This window comes from Malaclemys terrapin, chromosome 1, assembly GCF_027887155.1.
Source record: "Malaclemys terrapin pileata isolate rMalTer1 chromosome 1, rMalTer1.hap1, whole genome shotgun sequence".
Classification (NCBI taxonomy): Eukaryota; Metazoa; Chordata; order Testudines; family Emydidae; genus Malaclemys; species Malaclemys terrapin.
Genome location: NC_071505.1, coordinates 89,376,182 through 89,402,650, shown reverse-complemented (window position 1 = coordinate 89,402,650; position 26,469 = coordinate 89,376,182). Strand labels below are relative to the sequence as shown.

Below are 26,469 nucleotides of genomic sequence, written 5' to 3'. Positions count from 1 at the left end.
TAAATAAAAAAACACGTTTATTAAAGTCTCATAATTTTGAAGCCAAACGCATGATATTTAAAGGCTTGGAGTTGATAAAACTGTATGTTGATTAGGTTCAATAACATAGGAGTGTGGTTCCTCCCCGCACTGTGGGGCAGTCAATCAAAGACGCTCAGCTGGGAGGATGAGCTGTTACCCTTCAACTCATCTCACGTCAAGTGTTCAGAGTTATGCATAAGGCTATATTGGGAACAAGTCACCTCCAGTGACTTCAGTCCACCCTCGAGTTGAAGCACAGTGTGGAAAGACCTGTCCTGAGTAAAATCCGACTGAGAATCAATTCGCGTCACACGGATAAATAGTTGGGGGAAGGGGAAAAAATTCTCTTCACCCCAGATGGGACTCGAACCCACAATCCCTGGCTTAGGAGGCCAATGCCTTATCCATTAGGCCACTGGGGCTACCGCAAAAACATGTTCTTCATTCGCTCATTTCTCCCTAAATCCGACTTCCCTCCCTTTAACGAACACCGATTGGTCAATCTATTACCACCCTCCCCCACCCTCTTGTCAACTGTAGACATGCAGCTGTGCGCACAGCCTTCTGGGACTTATCGTGTCTGCGCACTACTCATGGGCATGGCGGTTCTCCCCGCACGGAACCCTGGGAAGTGTAGTTTTACCCGAAGACGGTGAGTACGGTCGGGCGATGATGGCGCTTGGGGCGCACGTGGCCTTAGAACCTAGCGGCCACGTTGAATTAAGGAGGCTGCGTGCCAGGCCGCTCACCGCCGCGGCCGTGAGATCATGCCCGGCCCCCGCTCGGCGCCGCGCCAGGCTGCCATATCCTGGGGGACTCATAGGGGGAGCGAGTGGCGCCTTGTGCCGGTGGAGAGCAGGTACCGCTGCTCAGCTCCTACCAACACACGCCGATCCCTGGCCCGGGCGGACTGAGTTTTCTGGTGCATCGTCAGCAGCTTCTGACACGTGGGGTTGGGGGTTAAGTGGTCAACCAAACCTGGGCCAACATTGTCCCCGGGTAAATTAAGACTCGCCCGTCTGCAGTCGCAAGCCAGTTGCGCTAAAACGAATGGGCCAATCAAAGTTCAGTGCAGAGCTCTGCACTGTCAGAAACGAGCAGATTAGATACAAACTACGGGGCTGGAGCAAAGTTGAGAACACGCCCTATTGACCCAGCACCACCGCCGTATGCAGAACTAGCCCTGGCCGTTTCCGGGGAGGTAGTGTGTTGTGGGGGTGGGATGGGGAAGATAAGATGTAGTTTAACATCCCTGCCAGTGCCTTTACACGTTTATTTAACCCTAGCTACTACCCCCCCTCCCCCCCCGTGTAGCTGTGACTCTTCCTCATGCTCTGTCCCATTATTGCTGCTTGCAGGCTGAAGATGAGGCATCTTACTGAAACAATATATGTTCTTCCCCAACCAGTGGGGGATTGATCATGTTACCTGACAACGGGTCTCTGCTGGAACTGTAACTTATTTCAACCAACAGTTGGAATGAAGGCAGCTAGAGCAGAACTTAGATAGATGTAAATTGTCCAGTCTTTGTGATGCTGCGAAGTTATCTATCTCACAACCACACACACAGTGCTAATATGTACATTCCTCTTTATTTAATACAGCACAGACACGTGACACATACAAAAGAAAAATACACTCATGAAAAAGAACCCTGTCCCCATTAAGGACAGGAAACATTTACACTCAATTGAATAAGGCTCTTACTTTAGAACACAGGCCTGCTAACTACACTTGGAATCTCAGAGCAAGCCTATTGCCAAAAAATCTCAGCACCCTATTTAGGATAGTGAAAGTAGGGAGGGACAGAACATGTTTGGGACCTGTGAGGCAGGTTCAGTTACCACACTGAGATCTGCAAGAGTGAGTGCACATATGTGCTTATGGGATAGCATTGCCTTCTTTGCTATTTTATCCTGTGGGACCAAAGCATGATAAAAATAATTATGTTCCACCAGCTATTCTTGCAGAATGTCAGATATGCGACCTGTCAAAAAAATCCAAACTGTCCTGCAAAATGCAGAACAATAAACCTGAATATTTGGGAGGAAAGCGAAAACATCACAGTATCAAGGTGAAGAGTTTTATCAGGAACCTCCCAGGTGGCCAAAGCGCTGCCAGCCACAGTTGGGAATACACACAGGAATCTCTAGCTTCCCAGTTAAATGGCTAGGATGTATTAAACTGATCAGCAAGCATACACATTTGGAACTGGTGCAGACTTTTGTGGCAGCAGCTTCCCCATTTTCCTGCTCCAGTTCAGGATGGAAATTAGGCAGGCACCAGTTCCTCTGGCAAAGAGCCTTACACACTTTTTTTTTTTTAAACTAAAATAATAGAAAAAAGGGAGACAAGTGTATTTACAAAATCCATGGCTGGTACAGTACATAATTTTTAAGACACACTAAATGCTACAATCTTTCAGGTCCTGAGATTATTACAAAAAAAAAAAAATCAACTCAAAACTTGTATTCAGGTCCAGTTTTATAAGGAGAGAGAAATCAAAAATCACTTGTTTAAAAATACAGTATCCCTTTAAGTTAGTGGAACGCATCTTAAAAAAAACAAAAAAAATTGGCACCCATCACCAATAAGTAGCTGGATTTGGTTATTCAGGCCCCTCTCCTCAAGGGCTGCTATACATGCTTATTGTCACATGGGGGAAGCATTTCACAGGGGAGTTCATCAGGTAAGCACACGGCCCTCTCTCCTTTCACCAAGCCAAGGGCTTTTCCCCATGTTCTGAAGTAAGCAGGTACTAAGGAGCAAGTAGACATGTGAATTCGGGTGGAATAAAATGAAGAAAAAAAAAATCACAGAATCCCCACTTCAAATATGTCTGCCATCGCACAGGAGTTGTACATTCCCTTTCTTGGTATTAAGGAGGATCACAAAAGTCTGTATACTGACAGTTTCTTTTTAAGTTTAGTTGAGGCACAATAAGCACTCGCCTGCTAATTTTTTGTTCTAAACTTGGCAATGACAGTCAGGAAAGTACCCATCTAAAGGGCCCTCAGCCCCTCACTTTACATAATCTACATTCTCAAGAGCACCAGCCAGCCAAGTAGAATTAAGCTGGTTAACTCTTTCATATATTTTTTAATGAAACAGCAAATAGGATACTGCAGCCTAAACCCTTTCACTGAGAGGACTCTTGCTGCAATTAGAATAAGCAGCTTTTAAGCTTGGAAGCTCTGCTTTAAGCAAATCCCTTCACTAGGCAGAGGTAAAAGGACTCGCCCATGTCTGCTCACAAGGAAGAGTTCTAGTACAGTGCTTTCTCTCTCTCTCTAAATTAGAGCAACAGATACCCTCCTATAGTAAGCATCTTTAACTGGTAGCCTAGAAATTGCCAGCATTCTAAGGATTACTTAACCACAAAATGCATTTGACCCCCAACCCTCGGGGAAAGGAGGCTGAAAGAGGGAGAAAAATCACATAGAAAGGGGACTAATTTAACTGCTAAAATATAACAATGCTCAGCAGAGACTTTTTGGGGGGAAGTAGAGAGGAATAATTAATTAATAGTGTAATGTATGTTACTTCTTTAAATCAATAGTCCTAAATAAATATTCTGGAGAGAAACAAATCCCAGTCTAAACCTTGAGAATGTATGCAAGAAAATTGCACAAATTGCTACAGCAAGATAGAAATACTGACTTTAAAACAGACTCATTACAGCTCTTGCCTCTGAGCTGGATTGTTCTGCTGTAACAAGTGCAACACTGAGCAGTGGATGAGAAGACAGTGGGGATCCCAATTCTGCCTCTATTTAGAAGAGATTCCATCTATAAGAGATCCAGCCACTGACTAGCTAAAATCTCCCCTTAATTAGAAGCAGTCAGTTCACTAAACATTGCATTTACTAAATCCTATATTTCGGTGGTAGGAAGGGTACAGGAAATCAATCCCTCACCCACCCAAAAGTGTAATCTATACATCAGAATTACTTCAGATTGCTGTGGCTTCTTGGTCCAGTTCTGCAGAGCTGAATATTGTGCAACTATCTAAAAAGCTCTCAGAATCAAACCTAGTCTCCCTTCAAAAGCCATTTCATTACACTTCTGACACTAGAGTTTGCACCAGAGAATGGGTTTTTTTCTCTTTTTTTCTTTTTTCTTTTTGAATACAAAGTTCATTTTCCCTGTTAGAAAAAAATACTTTTTTGTAGTACAGACATTCAAAAACTATGTCATGTTTCTTTGGGTAGAAGTTTAACATTTGTTAATGGGGGCAGGGTGAGGAGTGTACATAACACTGGAACATGTAAAGAATACTCATCTGCATAGTTGATATTCATGACTACTAATAAACTAAGGCCTTATCTGGAAAAAGCTGAGAACACAAAACAGTTTTTCCCCCCCCATAGGTGGAAACTAATCAGTCCCAAATAAGCTCTGGGTGTCATCAGCTATTTGGTTTATCTTAAACTTGGTAGTATCTCCCAACTTGTTTTGGTTGGACAACAGATCTTCCCCTCTCACATCCTTTCTTTTGTTGTTAGGCAGTCAAGAACACTGTCAAAGTTAACCAAAGGTAGTGTACCCCACTTGTACTGGACACTTTCATTCGTAATAAAAATTTATTAGCAGCTTACTGCTTTACAGCCAGAAGGGGGTGGTGAGAGAAAAGGAGAAGCTGCAATTCATTTCTAGAAAGATGGAATAAGTAGGAAAAAATATTTTCTTCATTCTAAGAGTTGCTCTATAGAGTTACAGTTATCACATGTTGGATACTAAAAATGTAGACAGACATCCTTTGCCTCAGCTAAGGAGAGCACAGCACAACTCAGGTAGGGCGTACACACATGGCTGGAGAGCACCTTTGTGTTTCCCCCCAATCCTGGGACAGCTGCATGCCAGGCTGGTCCCTTGGAGCAGATTCATAGGTTCTCTAAGTTACTTCACCTACCCATAACCCCAAGGGGCTATGTTAACAGCCAGAAATTGCTGGGTCTCAGGAAAGTTGGGTAAGCCAGCTTTGGGGCTGCTTTGTGCTGGCAGAATCACTAATTTATATAGATACATTCATGATTTTCAACAGGTTAAAAAAAGCTTTCAGGTAAGGTTAAAAACTAAAATTACAGCCATACCCTATGTTCTCTCACAAAACCAAACCCTGGTACTTGACAGCCCACCTTGCTTTCTAGATTAACTCTGCTCCTAATTAGGGAGGGAAGTTCTCAAACCTTGATCTGGTTTCTGGAAGGGGAAAGCCCACTCTTTCCCCCTCCATATTGCAGCCAGACCAAGCCTGTCACTACCTAGTAGAAATACTTCACAGAACCACCATAGCCTATTTATGTTTGTTATTGTAGGTTGAGCAACATTCAGCATTAGTCAACATTTGCTTTTGACTAGTCAACACTGATTTCTCTGAAAGTTTTTATAGAAATGCAAGCTAGACATTTGTTCAATTATTTTCAGCATACAGTAAAACCTTGCTAATTTGCATTAAATCACTTGGACACCTATTAGTAGATTGCTTATTATATAACAAGCAAAATTTAACAAATAAAACAGATAAGTTCATTTAGTTTGATCACTGTAGTTAAGATGTATTGTAATTATTTATACTGCTAATTAGTAGATCTTCTACAAATAATGAAGTTTCAACAAGAAGACACCTCACTCCAATCTTTGCTGAGAGCTGGAAAAATGCACTTTTTCTGGTGTGTGATTTAAGCAGTTTGTGGATTATAGCAAGGTTTTACTGCGACTAATTTGCTGAGAACAATATAAGGAAGCCCACTCCATTCTTCTATTGCATGCGAGAAAGTGGCACAACTTTGGTGAATGTAAGTACTCATTTAAGCTAGAGAGTGATAGAATGACTATTGTCGGGCAGATGTGGATAGCACCATGCAAGCTTCCCTGTAATACATCTCAATTCAGACTTGTTTCAACCTAGTATTTTAGCAGTCTCCTCTACTAAAAGGACTATCAGTTGTGGGGAATTGTGCCAAACTCTAGGAGTGGTTATGAGAGACAGACTAATACTTACAGGTAGACAGACAGACTACCAAACTAATTTCATTTGCGATCTAAACAAGATTCAAACAGACCTCCAAAGGGAAATGCATCACATTCCTTTCCCGCTAACCAACTCCTCTATCTCTCTCACACACACGGCTTACTATACTGTCATCTGTGCCCAAATGTCCACCTTTCAGAAGTACAATAGGATTCTTAGGAATACTGCTTTGTATGTGAGAGAGAGCATACAGAATGAATGCCATGGTACAGCAGCTATAACTTATCACACACACACACACACTTTTTACAAAAGGGAAAATAGTATAACAGCATAAAGTCTTCTTGGCAAGTTTAAGATTTTTCTCCCAAATGCCTCCCAGCACTTTAGGATCTCTGAGAACAGTTTAAAGGAAGGGAGAGGGGGAAATAAAATAAAGAAAAGGCACTTAAACAAAGGACAAAGGCCTGAATCAAGTAAGTCATGGAGGGGTAACAGCCATTTCACCAGAGCTAGGACCAATCAGAATCTACCAACTTTTATTTTTAAACTTCTATAAAATTAAAATTGCATAAAGTGTTAATTAACCAGTCATTTACCTACCACATTTACCTTCTGGTTCATTTTAAGAAAACAAAACAGCAAGTGTCCCTATTGTGATCCCCATCTCAGCAAAAAATGGGGAGCTGGAGTCCGGGGTGTAAACCTTCCAGAGCTTTGCTTGACTGCAGGTTTTGCTTTTTCCTGCAATTCAATCTTCAAAGAAAGTCCAAAACTAAAATAGACGAGGGATCACTGTGCCTTTAACAAAGCACTCAAAAAAAAAAAAAAAAAATCAAACACCCCATCACTCCTAATCCATCTGTGGGCAAAACTACTCCAAAAACGAACTGTAAACTAGATTAAAATTCGCTAATAAATACAGCCAAAAGTTCATTTTACAAATGTAGCAGCAAATGTGATAAAGTTAGTTGGAGTCCTAAGAGACAACCCCCAGAAGGTTATGGTTTGCACAACTGATGGCAGCTTGGGAGAGTTGCGGGATTTCTCTGCTTTCATGTCCTCAAGTGTCCTGGACCAAGTGGAGGAGGAGTGTGGAGGAAGTGTCAGGCAGTTGGAGTGGGGGAAAGGAACAAGACCCTGTGTGCCTGCCTCACCCAAAATCTATGCACCAAACAGCCTTGACAGGATTCAAAAAAGCAGAACCCAAGTAATTAAAAGTCACTTCTGATTAGCTGAAAACAGATGTTAAACCCACAGCATCCACTCATGACTTTGTGACTCAGTATTACTAATGCATTTTAACAGCAAACTAATAGAGAATGATGGGCAAAAAACAACAATTTAGGCCATCAACATCTATCTTGGGGAGGTGGAGAACACAGCAATAATGATCCAAATGATTAGAAATTTTGCAGCTTGTGGTTCACCTAGCCTAGCTCCTTTCTCTATTTTTTGCAAAGTTCCCAGAGGATTTAAAATTGCTACCTATGCCTTTTGGAGCTTTGGAACATGTAGCAGAAGGCATTACCCAAAGGGTTTTTAGCATCTAAAACCTGTGTTTGAAATTATTGCTTGAATTATTTGAGGTTCAGAGTGAGCTTGATACTTCAGCTCACATACAATCCCCAAATTAAGGTTGGCTGCCCAGAAAGACAGCTCAACTGGCTCTTATTGCTTGTGAATACTGAGGGTTATTTAGTATGTACAACAGCTTATACACATTACCAAAGGCCCTTAAAAAGTAGTAACTCATGAAAAACAGCTTAAACAACAAGTTGCTGTGCAAGGAGTAGTAAAGTGTATTAGTCTAATTTTGCATTGGGATGTTGCAGATATCCTTCACATGCTCCCCTGTTCTGCAATGCCAGGAATTACTCTGTAGTTATCTTTTGACCTCGCCGTTCTGAGTTGAGCAAGTGGAGAATAGAGAAGGGGTTGGAATACAAAATCTTTCTCCTTTGGGTCAACTGATTCCAAAGTGGCCCACCAGACTGGTACTGACTAGAAATAGTTATACTCCAAGAACTGTTTCAGTGGCCTATATGAAGTGAGTTTGGGACCTCAGTGCAGTTTCACATCACACGACTATTTCCAAAACTAGTACTAATATACCTTCTTGTTACCATTCTCAGAAAACAAGCCAACAATTGAATGGGCTGTGAAGACTGAACTCCCCTCTCAATCCTAGAGATAATACCTTGGAAATGAGGCACACTTGCGGGATGGGGAGAAGGAAACTTGTGCTGTCATTGTCTGTGCTGTACGGATAAAGGGCTCTAATCTCCAGGACTGTCAACTGTGTACCTGTCACTAGATCTAGAATTTCACTTAAAAAAAAAAAAAAAAAAAAAAAAAAAGTATGAAAGTAAAGGATGGCAATATGAGTGAGACACCTTGAGGGAGGACGTATAGAAAAGGGCAGAGTTCTCTTGGGGTGGGAGTCTTTTCCACATATTGCTGCTGGGTGGCCCTCCTCTTCACCCCCTCAGCTACATGCATTATTAGAAGTGTGTGGTATGTTTGGCATAGGTCAAAGAATTCTGGCCTCACAGAATCTGCTTCCTTCCTCCCTTCCTGGGGTAAAAGATCACACAAAAGCAAAACTTAGATGCTACCCTTGGAATAGTTAATGGAATCTTATGCCTTGGAGAATTTTCATCTGAGTAGGAATGCCAGGGTCTGTATGAATATATACACCCTTTTTGAAATTAACCTTGATGCTAAGAGATGTAATTTTGTCTAGCCAACATGCCACCTACAGAACATTTGCATTAGCAGAAAAACACAATTTGCCTAGTGCCACAGGGGTGAAATTCAAAACCTAACGGATCTTATTTTGGTTCAATCTGTCATTTACAGAAATTCCTTGTGCAAAATCCTTTATTGCTGGGCTCAACCCAACATTTATTTATTTTTATATGATATATACAATATATATTATTTTAAATTCATGTTTATATATAATTTATATATATAAAATTAAAGAGATCTAAATAGAAAAAAGAATTGTTGTCTGGTCTTAAGAAAAATAGTTCACATGTCAAAGAAAATGGAAAGCTAAAAGTTGGTCTAGCAAAAACACTAGAGATTTAATAGCCAGAGGTCAAAGTTTGTACTTGGAAGGTGTGAGGTGACCATCAGTCATAAATACAATCTCAGATCAGAACTACTGGAAAGTTCAAGACAGACTAGAATTCCAGTATCTTTGATCACAGGGATATACTGGATTTGCAAGAGAAAGGGCCTCAAATCAGAAATTGTGATATTCCAGATCAGAAGAGCCCATACTTTCTTACTTTTACGTTGCAATTTCTGCCATGCTTCTCTTTCCACTTATAGAAAGATGGGACTCAACAATAAAGTTTTAATCTAAGAACCTCTTCTGTCCTATTGTCAAAAGTGCAATGTGTGCTAAATGTTTCCTAAATATACAAATGGACTACCCAATATATTGCTATCCAAAAATGAAAGCCAGCCTTGCTGTCTTGTATTACCATGCAGGGCAGAGTTCAGGTCATGAGTACCCCAGGCCAGCAAAGGCGGGAATGCTAAAGAGACAACACATTCAGCCCCAGGAGGAGAAAAGGCACCCCAGGTCATTTTTGAATTATTCCTCTTTGGCTAATGCTTGAAGCAGTATAACTTGGCTCTGAAGTAAGTGTCATCCAGTTCTCCTTAGCTGAAGGGTTTACTACCATGTCTAGCTTTTGAAAGTAGTTGGATGGAAGAGAGAACGGAGCCAGCAGGGATGAGGAAGTGCCCTTGTGTTTTATGAAGGATGTAGATTCTACACTGTAAATAGAAATATACAAGGAGAACCTATTGAAGAAATGAAGCAAGTTTAAGGGTGGAAAACCATAGTGTTCATCTTCCAAAAAAATTATGTGTGGGGAGATAAGAATGCTGTCTGATCTGAAACAAAATTTAGATTCCATTTTATGTAAAAAAAGACAGAATTTTTTTTCTTTAAATACCAATCACTTTATGCTAAAATTAAATTGGGAGTAGAGACTAATGGAAACCCCTCTTTACTCTTCTCCTGCCTCTCCAACAGGATTCTCTCTTTGAAAGGGAGCTCTGCCTGGGGAGTAATGAGACTGCTTTAGCCACAGGACCAACAAAACCAAACAGGGCCTGTATTCATTAGGCTTTTCCAAAGAGGTAATGTTGGACAAATGTCTGTATCAGAAACTATCTGTGGAAAGTTTATTCTTATTTATGCCACAGAGTGCCCAAGCAGAGACCATCTCTGGTCTGCACTACATATGGTCCACAACCAGATGATACACTCAGGGCCCATTTATATTCTTTTGCAAGGACCTTCAAATTGTTAAAGTGGATAGCGTCCTACCTCCCAGGATAGATGGAGAAATTTACTCCATCTCTCTTCATGCTTCTTCCTTATCATTAGGCATTACCCAGAAAGTAAACATTGTGCCACTGTGGGTTTGACAACTGAAACTTGCCAGTCAGAATAGATTTTAAAAGGCTGAGTTTCTTTAGGTAAGCTCAAACTCTGATCAATCTGCATGAAAGCCTTTCCTCCTTTTCCTCCTCTATTTGATCAAGTATTTTCTTTTTCTTCTTTCCTCTCACCACAGTGCTTGGGATCAGAGTATGTAAACATTGACAGAAACAGCAGCGCTGTGACCATGTAAGCACTTTCCCAACCGGGCAGATTCCATCAGCCAATCAGAACCGCTTCATGCTCCCGTGCTCATCCAGAAGTCACTGGGTTTTCCGCTGTAACTTAGTGTCCCCTTTACTTTGGCCTCCATCTGGAATTTGGGGGTGGGGGTAGAAGGGGGAAAGAAGAGGAACAAAGAAACAGGTATAAAGTTCTCTTGTGATTATGTGAGTTACACTATAAATAAAGCAACCTGCACTGCAGAATACTGTTGGATGCCCTGAATAGGTGAATTCCAGCAGTTAGTGAGAATGCACAACTGTGACATGCAGTAAATGAACGTACTTTGCACCAAAGGCTGTGACTGACTGGTAAGTTGTCCACAGGATGTGGGCGGTTTCTATTTGTTTTTTAAAAATAAATTTAAAGTGGGGATGCCAAACTCAAACACTACTAAAATGTGCCGTCTTCGTGGGGTGGCGGATTCCCTTATTATCTTCTCACCAGCTTATTTAATTTACATTATAATAGTTGATGCTTAACACTCAGCAGAAAACACTATTCTTTCTTGAAGTAACAGCTAAATTGTTGTTTGGGAGAGTGCTAAGTCTAACCCTCAGGTCTCTCTAGCACTCTTTGCAATAAAGCATATAAAAATCAACCTATGGAACTTATTGCAAACAGTTGATTAAGAAAGGTTGAACTGTTTTCACGGGCTCTTGAAACAGCACTTCCTAAAACCCTTGGATCTGAGCATTGTGTGGGTGGAGTAAAGAACACCCCCAGCTCCACTCTGCCCACTTCAGACCCCCACTTCCTGTTTGAGCCACAACTCATGAAGTAGCCAAGGAAATTCCATGTCCTAAATTGCACAATCCTTTACAACTGTGGAATGATTTTTCAGCCATACTGAGCTTGTGGACTGTAACAGGGCAAAGCAGGGCCCTCCTTGGTCCTGCCTCTGCTGTGATCCAAAAACCACTCAGAGACCCTTAGGTTCAGCAATCACTGGTGCAGTTTATTTACAGGGTGCAATCCCACCACCTTCTCACCCTATACAGCTTGGGGTTTTCAGCCTTGAGGACGCCTTAGCCTCAGCACCCACAAGGGAAGAGCTACCCCTCTCTGGCTTCCCCCCTTCCTTCCGTCTGTCCTTCCCCTGAGCCTGTATATAGCCACAGGCTAATAGGCTGGCAGCTGTTTCCCCTTTGCCAATCAGACACAGGTTTCTCTAGCCAGCTCCAATTTACCTCCCTTAATTGGAGCTGGCATGACAGAGGGCTGGCTCAGCAGTTCCTGCCTAGCACCCTGTCACATGGTCCAAAAAAGATGGAGAACCACTGCTTTAGACCAGGGTGCTCAAACTTTATTGCACCACAACCCCCTTCTGACAAAAAAATTACTACATGACCCCAGGAGGGGGTACTGAAGCCTGAGCCCACTCAAGCCCCACTGTCATGGGCAGGGGGGGGGGGCGGCCAAAGCCGAAGGGCTTCAGTCCTGGGTTGGGGGTCAGTAATCTGAGCCCTGCTGCCCAGGGTTGAAGCCAAAGACCAAGCCCCAGGAGGTGGGGCTCAGGGTTTGACCTTGAGCCCCAGCAAGTCTAATGGCAGCCCTGGCGATCCCATTAAAACGGGGTCGCAACCCACAGTTTGAGAACCGCTGCTCTAGACCATACTGCCTTAAAAAACAAAACAAAACAAAAAAACCCAATAAACTAATCCTCTCAGAAGGGACAATATTTGTCTGAGCTAATCTGTCAGGAGTTTTCAACCTGCTCGTCCTATTGAAAGTATGAGGTGTTGTACATATACAAAGGAATTAAAGAAAAATCAAGAAGCTGGTAAATGGAAGTTCAGCATCACCTCCAAAGGGGAAGAATAGCTCCTCAAGTAAGTCCCTCATTCATCTTGTAACCAAAAAAATAATTATTTACTGGGTATTAATAATTCTATTTCATTGCAATCTTAGGTCTCTAGCTTCCAGTGCAAGAAAGTTCACTACCTCCAAGATTTTTGACCTTTTGAGGCAATGTCAGTGACAACTTATGCATGAAAGACCCACCATTCCACTTCCACACATAAAACTGCAATAGCATGTGCACCATTTGCCATTACTGCAACCTGAGAACATTCCAGCCACTTCCTTTGTTGTCTTAGTTATCTTCAGATCATCATCAATCTGGTCCCCAGCAAGGAAGCTGAAGCCCAGATAAATTCTCAGGCCAAAAAGATAAATTTGCCCTTTAGGTTTTTAACTTCTGAGAAATGAAGGAGGGGAAAGGATTTCCTTACCTGTGTAAGCTTGCTGCAAGTGAGCAGGCAGAGGTGAATGAGACAGCGTCGCTGCATGCTGGGCACCTGGCTGCAAACCCTTCAGTAAATCTGAATGAAATGAAAAGATTGAGGGAAAAAAGCAGGAATTCAAACCCAATGTATACAAGAAGGCAGTCATGTTTAAAAAAAGCAGTCTCTTATTTTCAGAGCTATATTGAAGGGCACTACATAAATAAGTATATGCACATCAGCACATTCCCTTTACTTGTTTTAAGCCAGATTCCAAACCTTACATGAGATATCAAGAATTACATGATAGCACTATCACATGTGGAATAAAGGGCCAATGGGTAACATCACCAAAAGTTGGTCCATTCAGTCATGTGTTTTATTCAGTACCCGAGCAGGGGGCATGTTAGAAATGCAATCCTTTGGACTATTTCAGTACACAGAAAGGTCCTATTGCCTCCAATAATAATCCAAGTGGAAAATCTAAAGGCTTTTTCTACACTAGGAGATAATCAATCCTGTCCTGGTCAATATTCCCCTTTGCAGTTAAAAATGGTTCTAGTATCAGAGGCTCTGTGTGAGCAGCTACTGAGGGGAGCATAGCTGTGACCTTGACCAAGTGTCTTTGCATTACCAGTCTTTTGATTCATTGCTTTGTAAAACTTATAGCACAGAAACTGCTCTAATAAAACTGTGCTCTCTCTTCTAAAAAGGTGGGACAAACGAATACAAAAAGCAAGTTCAAATCCTACTGTATACTATGAACATGTTAGTGCTGGTCATCTTCTTGAAGAAAATTGTGACTACTTTTTAGAATCATATAATAAGTCTCTAGTTGTGTATAACACATTATAACACTGTACTTTGCCCAGTCCAACTTTAAAGGAACTCAGGCAATGGTGTTTCCATCACTTCCTTCCCAATTTGAGTTTGCAAAGTATGAAGTAAGGAAGGATGCAGTTACCGCTGAATTAGATTGCAGTGTGAATAACTAGTTTCACTTACTTTGAGCTAGGCTGTGGTGGAAAGCCGCTGAGGTAGATCCCGAGGTGGTTGTTACTCCAGCTGTGTCCGTCCCAAAGCCAAGCAGCTCCAAGGGAAATTGGAAGGGTACAGTCACAGGAACAAGGCCACCCAGCATCCCAAAAGGGGTCAATGGTGCAGACGTCACATTCTGATTGGTTACAGACAGGGGTGATGTCATAAGAGTCAGAGGTGAGGCATTTGCCAGTAACGATGCTCCTGCTGTTGACTGTACAGAGACAGGGGTTACAAATAATAACAAATTTTTAAAAGTATAACTGTAGCACCTAGGAGCCCTAGTCATGGACCAGGACTCCACTGTGCTAGGTGCTGTACAAACAGAGAAAAAACCATCAGTTCCTGATCCGAGGAGTTTACAAGCAAGGCCCTACTGGGACAAAACCAAGAATAGAAAGTTAACAGAATTTAAAGAATTGGAATGTTTTTGTTATATCTGGTGTTCCTTAAAATACCAAGCTGAACTCCTTAAAAGTATCTGCTATTAATGTTTGAGTTTTTCTTCACATTGTTGGCTTGTTACATAAGCACAGTTTTCACTTTTATAAGATTCAGGCATAATGACATTCTTGTTCATCTCTTGTGATTGTAGGGTGACCAGAGGGCAAGTGTGAAAAATTGGGATGGGGGTAATAGGTGCCTATATAAGAAAAAGCCCCCAAAATCGGGACTGTACCTATAAAATCGGGACATCTGGTCACTCTATGATTGCCTTCAGTCTAGGCATAACACCATTTCTTTGTTGGTTGTACACGAGGAGATTACTCAGAGCTCTAAAGAAGAAAATTTCCCATTAATTTTTTGCATTGTTATTTTTAATTTAGTAAGGTAGCTCTGAAATTTTTGGAGGCATGGAACCTCTTCCCCTTCAAAACATATACTTTGAAAACACTGAGTACAGCTTTTTGATTTCATAACAAGATACTTACAATAAGGAATCCTGAAAGCCACAACTCAATGGCTCAATTTCAAGAGATACATGGCACTGCAAATAAGTGGCCATAATCACACTAATGAGAATTTCAGAAGGAAGGCAGGAAAAAAAAAAATCTTGCTCAGAGAAAATATAATCTACATACAATTTGATATCCAAATTACATTTGTGTTAATTTCATCTCCAGGTTGGAAGCAAGAAGAGCCAAGAATATTCAGGTTTCAGTACCCTCCAAAATGCATTAATTAGCCTGCCATCTAAATACCAGCAACTGTCCAGCTCATTATAGTTACCAATTCTGCAAAGACACAGAAGTCATATGATAATTCCCTGCCATTGCACAGGCTTTAGGCATTAGTGTACCTCAGTCCCTCCTATTCTCTGCCTCTGGCACACAGTCTCCTGTGGGCTGTAATACTTGGTCTAATTTTGGTGGTTGGCTTTAGTGTGTTAGTGCTGGTGGCCTGTGATATATAGGAGGTCAGGCTAGATCATCTGGTGATCCCTTCTGACCTTAAACTTTATGACTAATCTCTTCCAACTGTTTTCTTGTGAAATGTCTGAGAAACGGAGACAAGCTTTCCAGCACATTCAAAAGTAAACAAATCCAGGCTCTGGCAGAGTAAAGGGCAGGGAAGAACATTCCGGGACTGAAGACATATACAGAGAGAGTTTCAGCTCAAGTGCCTCTGATCTCACCTACAGCTGCAAGGCCCAATGAAAGAGGTGACCTCTGGTAACTCAGACCCAAGCCATTTACAGCTTTAAAAGGTCAAAACCAACAGCAGCTCATGAAGCAGCAGTAGGACAAGCTATCTCCACTTAATAATCAGGCTGCCATTATTTTGGACTAGCTTCAGCTTTGAAAGATTGGCACTGAAGCTTGGTGGAGAGTAGGCTGTGTACTGTTGGTGGCTTGCGGCGGTACATAAGGTTCCCTTTGGACTCCGAAGAGGATTCTTCTCTCGACGACAACGGTGGAGTTCTACCCACTTCTGCCTCTATATGGTGCCAGGGATCTGGGGACTGGTGGCATGCCAGAAATAGGGATGCTGGGATCAGGTAGGGCTTGCTCCTAGATGGTGCTGCGGGACCCAGTGCCAGCAAGGTGCCTGACGCACCCTGTTCCCTCCTGCTTCCAGACACTGGAGCTGGTAGGTGCCCCACTGGGGTTGGCGAAACCGGAAGAGAGAGAAGGTCCCTAGCCGCCTGAAAAGCCTCTGGGGTCGATGGTACCATCAGTCCTTTAGCACCATGGTGGCTTCCTTGTGTCTATGTAGGATCCCGCACCAGGTTCAATGCCCTCGGCGTTGGTCCGGGGGTAGAAGAGTGGCCCAGTATGGGTCTCACTAAACTCTGTTCTCGCCACTTGCCACTCTTCTGCACCAATGAGCGCCCTCTCAGTGTGCTGCTTCTTATGTTTCTTCCTCAGCACTGGAGATGGAGAATGGTGACGGGAAGAGCTCAGTGCCGGGGAAGCACTTCACATCGACGCCAAAGTACTCGGCGCCAAATTGGAGCAGCTTGGCTTTGAGACCGGTCTGAGGGCAGCTTCCATGAGGATAGCCTTCAGTCTGATGTCCCCCTCTTTCTTGGTGCAGGATCTGAAGTCCCAGCAGATCTGGTACCTGTTCTTCACACGAGTGTTGCCCAGGCACTTTAAGCAGCTGGAGTGCAGGTCACTCACGGACATAGGCTTGCCACAAGAGGCACAAGGCTTGAAGCATGGGGATTGAGGCAGGCCCAGCCCCTGGGGCGAAGAAGTCCCTCTACAATAGGAACTAACTAGTCACACTAAATATATACACTAAAACTTCTTGAAACTATATACACTACACTATGACAACCACAAATGTAGAAAAAGTCTGAAAACCACTAGGAAGAAGCCTTTCTGAAGTAAGAAGGACTGTTCTAACGACCACCACGGGTGGTAAGAAGAAACTGCGAGGGTGCAGGGCCAGCAGCACCCCTTATACCAGCGCATAAGCGTGCAGCTCCAGAGGGGGCTAGAGCGGCCCAATGGATACAAGAGAAAAATCTCCAGCAATGGGGCACGTGGTGCACACACACCTAAGATGGAAGGGACATGAGGAACCATTCAAAGAAGAAAAATTACTTTTCAAAGATGGCTGCTAGGTGCCAACACCACCATTGCCATAGATTTTATGGCCATAAAGACCATATTTTTTGATCTGTGCTGACATCCTGCAGAACGCAGGCCATAACATTTCACCAACTGATTCCTGCATCAAACCTATAACTTCTGGTTCAGCCACATCATCTTTTAGAAGGATATTCTGTCTTGATTTAGTTACTTCAAGCAACAGAGAATCCACCAATGGCTAATTACGCTAACTTAAAATTTTGTGCCTCACTTCAAATCTGAATTTGTCGAGCTTCAGCTTCCAGCCATTTGATCTTTTTATGCCTTGTCTGCTAGATTAAAAAGCCTTCGACTATCAGAAATCTTCTCCCCATGAAGATAGCTAGACAGTGATCAAGTTATCCGGATCCAACCGTCTCTTGGATAAGCTAAATAGATTGATCATTAATGTCCCACCATAAAACAGATTTTCCAGACCTTGAATTGTTCTTGTAGCTCTTTTCTGAATCATTTCCAATTTGCCTTTTTTGAAGCATGGACACAGAACTGAACACAGTACTCCAGTAATGGTCTCTCAAATGCCATACATCTCTTCCTACTCTACTCAATATTCCCCTGCATATGCAGCCAAGGATTGCCTTTGCTTTCTAAGTAGCTGCATTGCATTGTGAGCTCGCATTCAGTTGGTTATCCACCATGACCCTGAAGTCCTTTTCTTCAAATCACAGGCACCCAAAATACATTTTCCCATCCTATAAGTGTGACCTATATTCTTTGTTCCTGCATGGATTTAGCTGCAAACACGTTTGAGTGAGCCCAGCTTACCATGCAATCCACATTGCTCTAAAGAACTAACCTGTCCCCATTATTTACTGCACCACTGATTTTAGTGTCATTTACAAACTTTACCAACAATGAAGTTTTCTTCCAGATCATTGATAAAGATATTGAATACTTACTCAAGATAGTTAAATCCAAAGCAGACTGCAAAGAGTTACAAAGGGATCTCACAAAACTGGGTGACTGGGAACAACATGGCAGATGAAATTCAATGCTGATAAATGCAAAATAATGCACACTGGAAAACAATTCCAGCTAAACATACAACATGATGGGATCTAAATTAGTTGTCAACACTCAAGGAAGATCTTGGAGTCATTGTGGCTAGTTCTTTGAAAACATTTGCTCAATGTACAGTGGCAGTCAAAAAAGTTAACAGAACGTTAGGAACCATTAGGAAAGGAATAGATAATAAGACAGAAAATATCCATGCCATTAAATAAATCCTTGGTATGCACACTCCTTGAATACTGTGTGCAGTTCTGGTCGTCCCATCCTAAAAAAGATATTAGAATTGGAAAAAATACAGAAAAGGGCAACAAAAATGATTAGGAGTATGGAACAGCTTCCATATAAGGAGAGTTTAAAAAAACTGGGGGACTGGTCAGTTTGGAAAAAGAGATGACTGAAGGGGAATATGATAGAGGTCTATAAAAATCATGAAATGTGGAGAAAGTGTTATTTACCCCTGACGTCACCTAAGGAAATTAATAAAGCGGCAGATTTAAAACAAACCTAATGAAGTACTTCTTCACACAACACACAGTCAACCTGTGGAACTCTGACAGGGGATGTTGTGAAAGCCAAAAGTAAAACTGGGTTAAAAAAACGATTATGTAAGCTTATGGAGGATAGGGCCATCAATGGCTTCTAGCCAAGATGGTCAGGGACACAACCCCATTCTCTGGGTGTCCCTAAACCTCTGGCTGCTAGAAGCAAGGACTAGACAATGGGATGGATCTCTAAAATTGTCCTGTTCACTCCCTCTGAAGCACCTGGCACTGTCCACTGTTGGAAGACATAACACTGGGCTATATGTACCACTAGTCTGACCCAGTATGGCCATTCTTACGTTCTTGTGCATAGTATTGGACCAAAAACAGATTCCTATGGGACTCCACTAGAATTATTGCCATTGGACTCCGATTCCCCATTTTCAATTCCTTTGAGAGCCATCAGTTAACATGTTATTAATCCATTAAATATGTATGGGATTGGTTTTGTATAGTGCTAATTTTTTTTAATCAAAATGTCGTGATATCAAGTCAAATACCGTTCAGAAGTCTAAGTTACTTCAATTACCGTTGTCAATCGAACACCCTGTCTGATCTGATGGATCAGTACATGATTGTGTATGTAACGTGGACTACTAAGGACAGAGTTCAAGACAATTACATTGCTTTTTTCCCCACTTGATCTCAGCTTGATCATACAAGAAAACTTTGATATTCTCAACAACAGCTTGGTTGGACAAAGGAGACAAACCTCCATACTTAATCTGGAGAAGCTAAAATAATCAGAACGATCAAACCCATAAGGTACGAAGGTGCTTGAACCACTGTCAACTTTCTGGTATCACTCATTGCTGGGTGGTTGTTTTAAGGGGCTGGGGGTTATTATAAAATATAAATTTTCATTTAAAACAAGTTACTAGCTTCCTTCATTGTGAAGAAAACCTTCCCAATGTGAATGGCAATTCTGTCCTGAATCTACAGACAGACTGAACCACCACCACAGCAAAATAATCCACATTATTATTCTGAAACCTAGTTGTGTTCATCCTTTAAATATTACTATAAATGGGTCACTGCCAAACATAACATGCCTCTACCAAAGAGCTCATCAACTAAAGGCACAAGTGAAAACAAGACAGGGGAGGAGACACAGTTGGCTTTAGTACTTTCTTGATACAGAAGTTGAGGGGAGATTATTGTTTATTAATGGGAAAGGTATTTCAGACCTATCAGGTGGTGCAGAAAGCAGCAAAGAAGGTAGTGGAAGGAGATGAAGGCAAAAAAATGACCAGGGTGAAATTATTGAGAACCATAAAGGTGAAGAGAAGCTTGAACTTCATACAGGAAAATAGCAGGAACTATATAGCAGGAAAATGCAGAAATTTGAGAAGCAAGAGACATGGTCAGGAAAAGGAAACTGCATTTTAGATTAACTGGAACAGGAAGATATCCAAGTCTGACAAGCTGGAGAGAAGGTTACAGTTACTATGTTGACATTCAAATGGTCATAATTTACTATTTTACATTTTAAGGGGGAAAAAATCAAGCCAATGTAGTTATGCAATGTGGCTGGATGTTCCATTAATTGGAAAAGACATTCCACAGAAATAAAACTTCCAGCCTTCTGCAGGTAATAGCTTAATGGAGAAAGTATCAAGTATGAAATACCTATTCTTCCAGGAATCACAGGTTCGTATTCTAACAGTCGACTCAATCAGCTCCTTATCCTTCTGAGACAGATAAATTGAGTGTCAGACAGTTTACTTTCTGTTCATCTGTAGAGAAAACCTTAATAATCAAGCTCCTGTCTGCTTCATGTGCATTTCAGTAGATTATGTGTATTTTTACTTGCACTGTACTTTAACAAAAGTGCATGTGTCGGGGAACTGAAGCCTTTAATACTTTGTGTACATCCTGTACACATACATAATACATGCTTTGATTAGTTGGAGTTATACAAGGTTGTATATGGTTTTCTTGATTTGAGGTGCAATAAACAGCATGTTTTAAAAAGCGTATTGCTGCTTATGACAGATAGCATATATACCCATCCCCACAAGTCATATGTTGTAAAATGCTGCAGCTGTTTAATAGAAAGTAAAGAATCTTTCTAGGTGTAACTGTAGGACTAATTTTTGGTTTAGGTAGGCAGAATGCAATTACCCTAATTGGAATTTGGCCAAATAACCAGAGCCATTGTCCCTACTCTTCCAAAAGTAGCATGGAATCTTTAACAGCGATGAGTGGTCAAGCATTCTATTTTACATCTCATTCTAAAGATGACACTTTGACAGAAACCCAGCACCTCACAACAGGATACTGTGCTATTGGTACAGTAACAGCTCAGTGGGAAGAATATCATTCACTAAATCATGAATACCTTTTATTTACAGAAGCCTGGGTATTCTTTAATAAAAATTAATAACTGTATTTTGCTCTTATATAAATGCTTTTCATCTGTAGATCTCAAAGCAATTTACAAAAGGAGGTATCAGGTCTACTCAGCAAGCCAGTGGCAGAACCGGAAATGGAACACGGGTCTTCCATGTCCCAGTTTAAGTGTTTTATCCACTAAATATCACAGTCTCCCAAAAATGAGTTGCTGGGTCTCCTCTTTGGAAGTTTCTAATGCAAGCTCTGATCAGGTACGACCATTTTGGTTTACATCTGAGGAGATTACAGCATAAGATGGAAGGGGTAAAAGCCATATGGTAAAACTAAGCAAAAAAACCCATATAGTACCAGCACTCCCAAGTATTACACTACAACCAGAATGCATACATCAGAATAAATCACTGAGAACAATAAGGGAAAATGTCAGTTTCAAGCTTGCAAGAGGGTGACTAAACAGAAAAAAATAAAGCTATTTTGAAAGCTGGGAGAAGGATTTTAGTGCATCTTTAAAAATTTCAAATAAACTGCTGCTTGAGGTTCTACGGATGTGACATTAAAACACAACAAACTTTCTCAGAGCACTCTGATCAATACCATGGGTACACAACGGCAGTTTGTTTAAAAGGATTTCTTTGTTCACACTTTCAAAGCAGACTTGAACAGTTGGCTTGCTGGCTGGTTTGTAAGTGCTGCAAGTTTATACTGGCTGGATGAGTTAATGAATAAAAGGAGGTTACTTACCTGTAACTGGAGGTTCTTCGAGATGTGTGGTCCCTATTTGTATTCCAATTGTGAATGTGCGTGCAGGCCATGCGCCAGAGGGTTTTTCTGTTGACCCACCCGTCATGTGTCTCCTTGTGCTCCCAGCCAAGGTTATAACAGGCCGTGCGGGTCAACGCCTCTCCAGTGACCCTTTTACCGCTGATAACGTTAGTCCACAGCAGAGGGGATGGAGGGCAGTTATTGGAATACAAATAGGGACCACACATCTCGATGAACCTCCAGTTTCAGGTAAGTAACCTCTTCTTCTTCTTCGAGTGATGGTCCTTGTACGTATTCCAATCTTGGGTGAGTAGCGAGCAGTAATCAGTGTGGAGGTGGATACATGGATGCAGGAGGAAACGCAACTTGTAGTACAGTACAGTACACGGCAGCGTCCACAGCCATCTGCTGTGGCCTCCTCCCTGAGGTGCTTTCTGAAGTGAAGTTGTTGCACCTCCCAGCTCTCTGGCGGGAAAAGCAAACAGCAATATGGGCTTCCCTGAGGCAGCACAGACAGTGTTGGTGCTCATCATTCATGGAGAACGAGCGAGGGCAGGAAACACAGTTCTTAAACCCAGGATTGGAAGGCATAGTCCAGGAGGAGGAGGAGGTCAAGGTCAGACACCAACTAGGGAAAACTATCACTAAGTAACTATCAGAATTATGTAAAACTATCTACACTACAAAAAACAACAAAGAAGAACTATATAGGCGGTAGAATAAAAGCTCTCTTAGTGTAAACACTAAGATCGCAGAGGAACAGGGGTTCTAACTCCAGCCATGTGGCAGTAAGAGGGAACTGGAGAGGCATCAACCTGTATGGCTTATCATAACCTTGGCTGTGAGCACAAGGTTACACATGAGCAGGTCAATGGAGACTGCTATGAAAACCTACTATCTCTGGTGCATGGCATGCATGCGCACCTACAATCGTGATACATAATAGGGACCATCACTCAAAGAATGCAGGCTTTGGTTTCATTTCCTCCTCCCTACAAACCTTTGAAATAAAACATCATCATCCTTCATTTTGGATACAGTGGGCATGATTCTCCACTTCTGGTGCATTAGGGATACTCTGTGCCTCTCTGGCAATGCAAAACAGCCCTTAAAGATAGGTTAACCAGCCACATGTTGGCCCATCACCCCAACGTTGGGGGAATCTCACTTGGCACAGAGCCACTATCTTCCTTCTGGACACTGGGACGGGGCATGGCCAGTGTTCCATTATGCCTATGATTCAAATTATGAGGTTGGCTTAAAAATCTGTTTATTTTTCTTCACTTTCTGATTTCTGAGCCTTTAGGTTACACATGGGTCACATTTTTAAGCTTTTCTCCACAAACATGAAGGCTAGAAACTTGCTTAAAAAAAATGTAAGCTGAGATTTTTATGTAACAACATGACTCCAGGAACTGGAGCTTTAAGTAAAATACCGAATACTGTGAGATTTGCGAAACAATTGTGAAAGCTGACAACACAATTATGGTTGTTAAGGACCACTGGCTGCTGGAGTAAATTAGAGCGTGTATGTTGGGGACTGGACTGGTGCCTGATGGTTAGGGCGGGGAGTACAAAGCTACCCTTATCCCTACCCTGATTTTCACAGAGTGCTCCTTGGACAGACTCAAAGGTAAGGGCCAGAGTGCGTTTGATGTGGAAAACATTAGCCTGGGGAGTCTGCAATAGGGCTTAAAAGTCTTACAAGTAATACACATCTCAAACACACAATCGCCTTTATTAAATGAGGATTTCCATGGACCAAAAGGATCTGTGAGTGGGATGGGGATAGAGGACAATGCCTCACACCATCCAACAGCAATTCCTGCAATCAAATAGAGTTCTACAAGACCAAAATGTTGTTGTGAATGTAAACAGATATAAAGCAATAAAAGGGCAGGCAACAATAGTAGGGCAGGGGGATGTGGAGGGTTTAAAGAGGAAGTTTCCAGAACCCAGACAGTGTAATGTAGGTATTCCCATCTGACACAACGGAGAAGAAGAAAAGACATACATATATTTAAAAATCTATCATCTAGGTTTCTTATTAATTAGAGAAGATGACGACATTGTAGAAAAGCTAAATGATTTCTCTCCCGTTTTCAGCATGGAGGATGTTTGGGAGATGCCTCCCCCATTCCCAGTAATAAAGATGAAGCACTGTCAGAGTTTGAAGTATCAAAAGAGGAGACACCTGAATACACTGATAAATTAAACAAGAAGTCTACAGGATCAGATAGTGTATATCCACCGATTCTGAAAGAACATCAGAATGAAGTGGCTACGAGGTTAACAAAAATATGCAATGTCATCCAAATGAGCAACTGTACCTGAGGAATGGAAGATAATAAATGTTGCACCTATAATTAAGAAAAAGATATTAGATATCATCCTAGAAGTTACAGAACAGTGAGCCTTACTTCAGTACCAGGCAACTTGGTTGGAAAGATAATTTAAAAGAGAATTATTAAACACTTATCAAATTCATCTATGAAGGAACAGTCCAGCACAGCTTCCTTAAAGATGTCATGCCTTCCCAATCTACAGAAATTCTTCATGTGTGTTGCAAAAACGGTGAATAAAAGAAAACCAGTGGACAGTTTATTTGGAATTTAAAAAGCCTTTGGAATTTCAAAAAAGCTTTAAGTAGCCACAGTGTACATTGTAAAAGTACTCTCAGGCATTAGAAATTGGCTAAATCCTTATCTATATTAAAAGCTGCATCTGTTTAAATCGGTTTAAAAATCACACCTTTAGTTAAAGTTAAATTGGAGAAACTCTGAATGTAGGGAAGGCTAAGAAACAAATATGAACAGTAAGAATAAACTCTTACTCTTTGCTATGGCCAACGTTTAATCAGTAAGTCCCCAAAGATCGATACTAGTGTGGACAGGTCTCCTTTCCGGGAGTGTGCGAGCTTCTTGCACATATCAGCATGACGAGGAACAGCTGTCAGTGAGCCTGGTGCCCACCCCAGTCGGCAGGGCTGAGGGCAGCACAGCCACGCTGGAGGAGCTGTCTGGGCTAGGGGCTTGCTCCTGCAAGCAGTGGCCTGACATGCTGCTGCTTTTGCCTCTGCAGTTCCTGGCCTGATTGCTGGCCATGGCCCTCCTGGTCTCTCTCATTGTCACTAAAGCCCCGCAGCATTATGGATATAAATTGTGTATCTGCACAGGGCCTCATACATGGACCACTAATTCAATTTTGTATGGCACGCTACTTTTTCACAAGCCTTTCAACAGTTTTTTATTTTTATTATGGAATTTATCATTCTGAGAAAACACACTGAACACTTTACATTTTAATTTTCCATTGTAAGTGTTACCAACTCTCTTAGAATGCTGAAAATAAATGTCCCTTATTTTTGTCCTCCTTTCCCATATTTTTAGTTGACTTGGAAATGAACTATTTGTTTGCTTCTTTGTGTATTAATATCAATTCCAACAGAGCAAAAAAAGTGCGCTCATACATATAATCCAATCCTACAATTCTCAACTGCGGTTTAATGCAACTAATAACAGTGTTAATTAATTGCTTCTACTGAGTCAGAGAGCACAAGCAATTGTTTTTTGGTTGGTACTATTTTTCAAACAGCTGCATGACATTTTCTTAAACGGGATATTCATTAAAAGAGGAGCTAGTAGTGACCCCAGTATTAGGTTACCTGGCTTTAAATTATAAAACTTTAAACTTTTTAAAGAAGTTCTAATACCTCCATTATTTGCATCAGGCCTTTACAAATTTGGCAGGGAGAAAGCCCTGGTGATAGAAAAGTCTGTTTTCTTTGTCTCACAAAATTCATTCAGTTTTAACTGAGATGTAAGCTATTAAAAATGACCATTTCCCTTCGGTCACTTACACTCCTCAGAAAAATTTTGATAGCACACTAAAACATAACTTAAGAACCATTCTAGAGAGCTGGGTTCATGCTGCCATCAAGCAGCAGCAACAACACAAACCAAACGGGAATGGTTGGGTGCTACTTGAGCACTGAGCCAGGCTCCTCCCCGGCCCATGGACATGAAGAAAGAAAATGATTTAATTGCATATGTTTACCAATGTTAGGAATCTGGTAATAAGAGAAATCAGAATTTAAACATTTATGAGCATAAATTCAGCCTAGATGGTATTGCTCAAACCTGGTGGGAAGATTCACATAATTGAATGTTAAAATTAATGGTTATAAACTATTTATGGAGCACTGATTGGGCAAAAGGGGAGGGGGTCAAAAATGGCATTAACTGTTTGAGTCATTGACAACTTAGAAGAAAATGATCTGGAATGCTTACAGATCAATATCCTAAAAGATAAAGCACAAGATGGGGTACTAGTTGTGGTTTCCTACAGACCACCAAAATCACACTAGAGAACCCCTGACTGGCTCCGTAAGCATTATCTATACTGTGTTGGAAAGAAAGGTGAATTATTATGGTGGACATCAATCTGAGTGACATGTATTTACAGTCTCATGATGCCCATAGCAGGATAAGTAGTCTTTTAAAGGAGATGAAACCAGCCCCAACTGTGAAACTTTGCTCATCTCCCCAGGTGGAAAAGATTAGCAAAGTCACACGACAGGCAGATCATGGGTCTAAATCAGTCCTTTGGGGTCGAGATAAATATGTTACTTACACTATAGAAACTGTAGTTCTTTGAGATGTTGTAGTCAGCGTGGATCCCATTGTAGTTGCACATGTGCTGCTCATACATGAGATCGAATTCCTTTCATTAGTAGCATCTGCTGGGGCTGT

At 41.6% G+C, this 26,469-nt stretch overlaps 1 protein-coding gene and 1 non-coding gene across 5 annotated transcripts in view; both read right to left on the bottom strand.

Moving 5' to 3' along the window:
* Positions 1–370: 370 nt before the first annotated feature.
* Positions 371–443, bottom strand: TRNAR-CCU (transfer RNA arginine (anticodon CCU)). The gene has a single exon. It is a non-coding gene; the product is annotated as a tRNA-Arg (tRNA).
* A 1,151-nt stretch (positions 444–1,594) lies between these two features.
* The window catches only part of UBN2 (ubinuclein 2), a 109,183-nt gene continuing 84,308 nt past the window's right edge, over positions 1,595–26,469 (bottom strand). For all 4 annotated transcript variants that reach the window (XM_054030128.1, XM_054030159.1, XM_054030150.1 and 1 more), the window contains 3 exons: positions 13,915–14,161; positions 12,919–13,008; positions 1,595–10,775 (listed from right to left, as the gene is read on the bottom strand). In XM_054030128.1, coding sequence (XP_053886103.1) covers positions 10,726–10,775; positions 12,919–13,008; positions 13,915–14,161 — 387 coding nt within the window. In that variant the 3' untranslated portion in view covers positions 1,595–10,725. The remainder of the gene's footprint in view (positions 10,776–12,918; positions 13,009–13,914; positions 14,162–26,469) is intronic.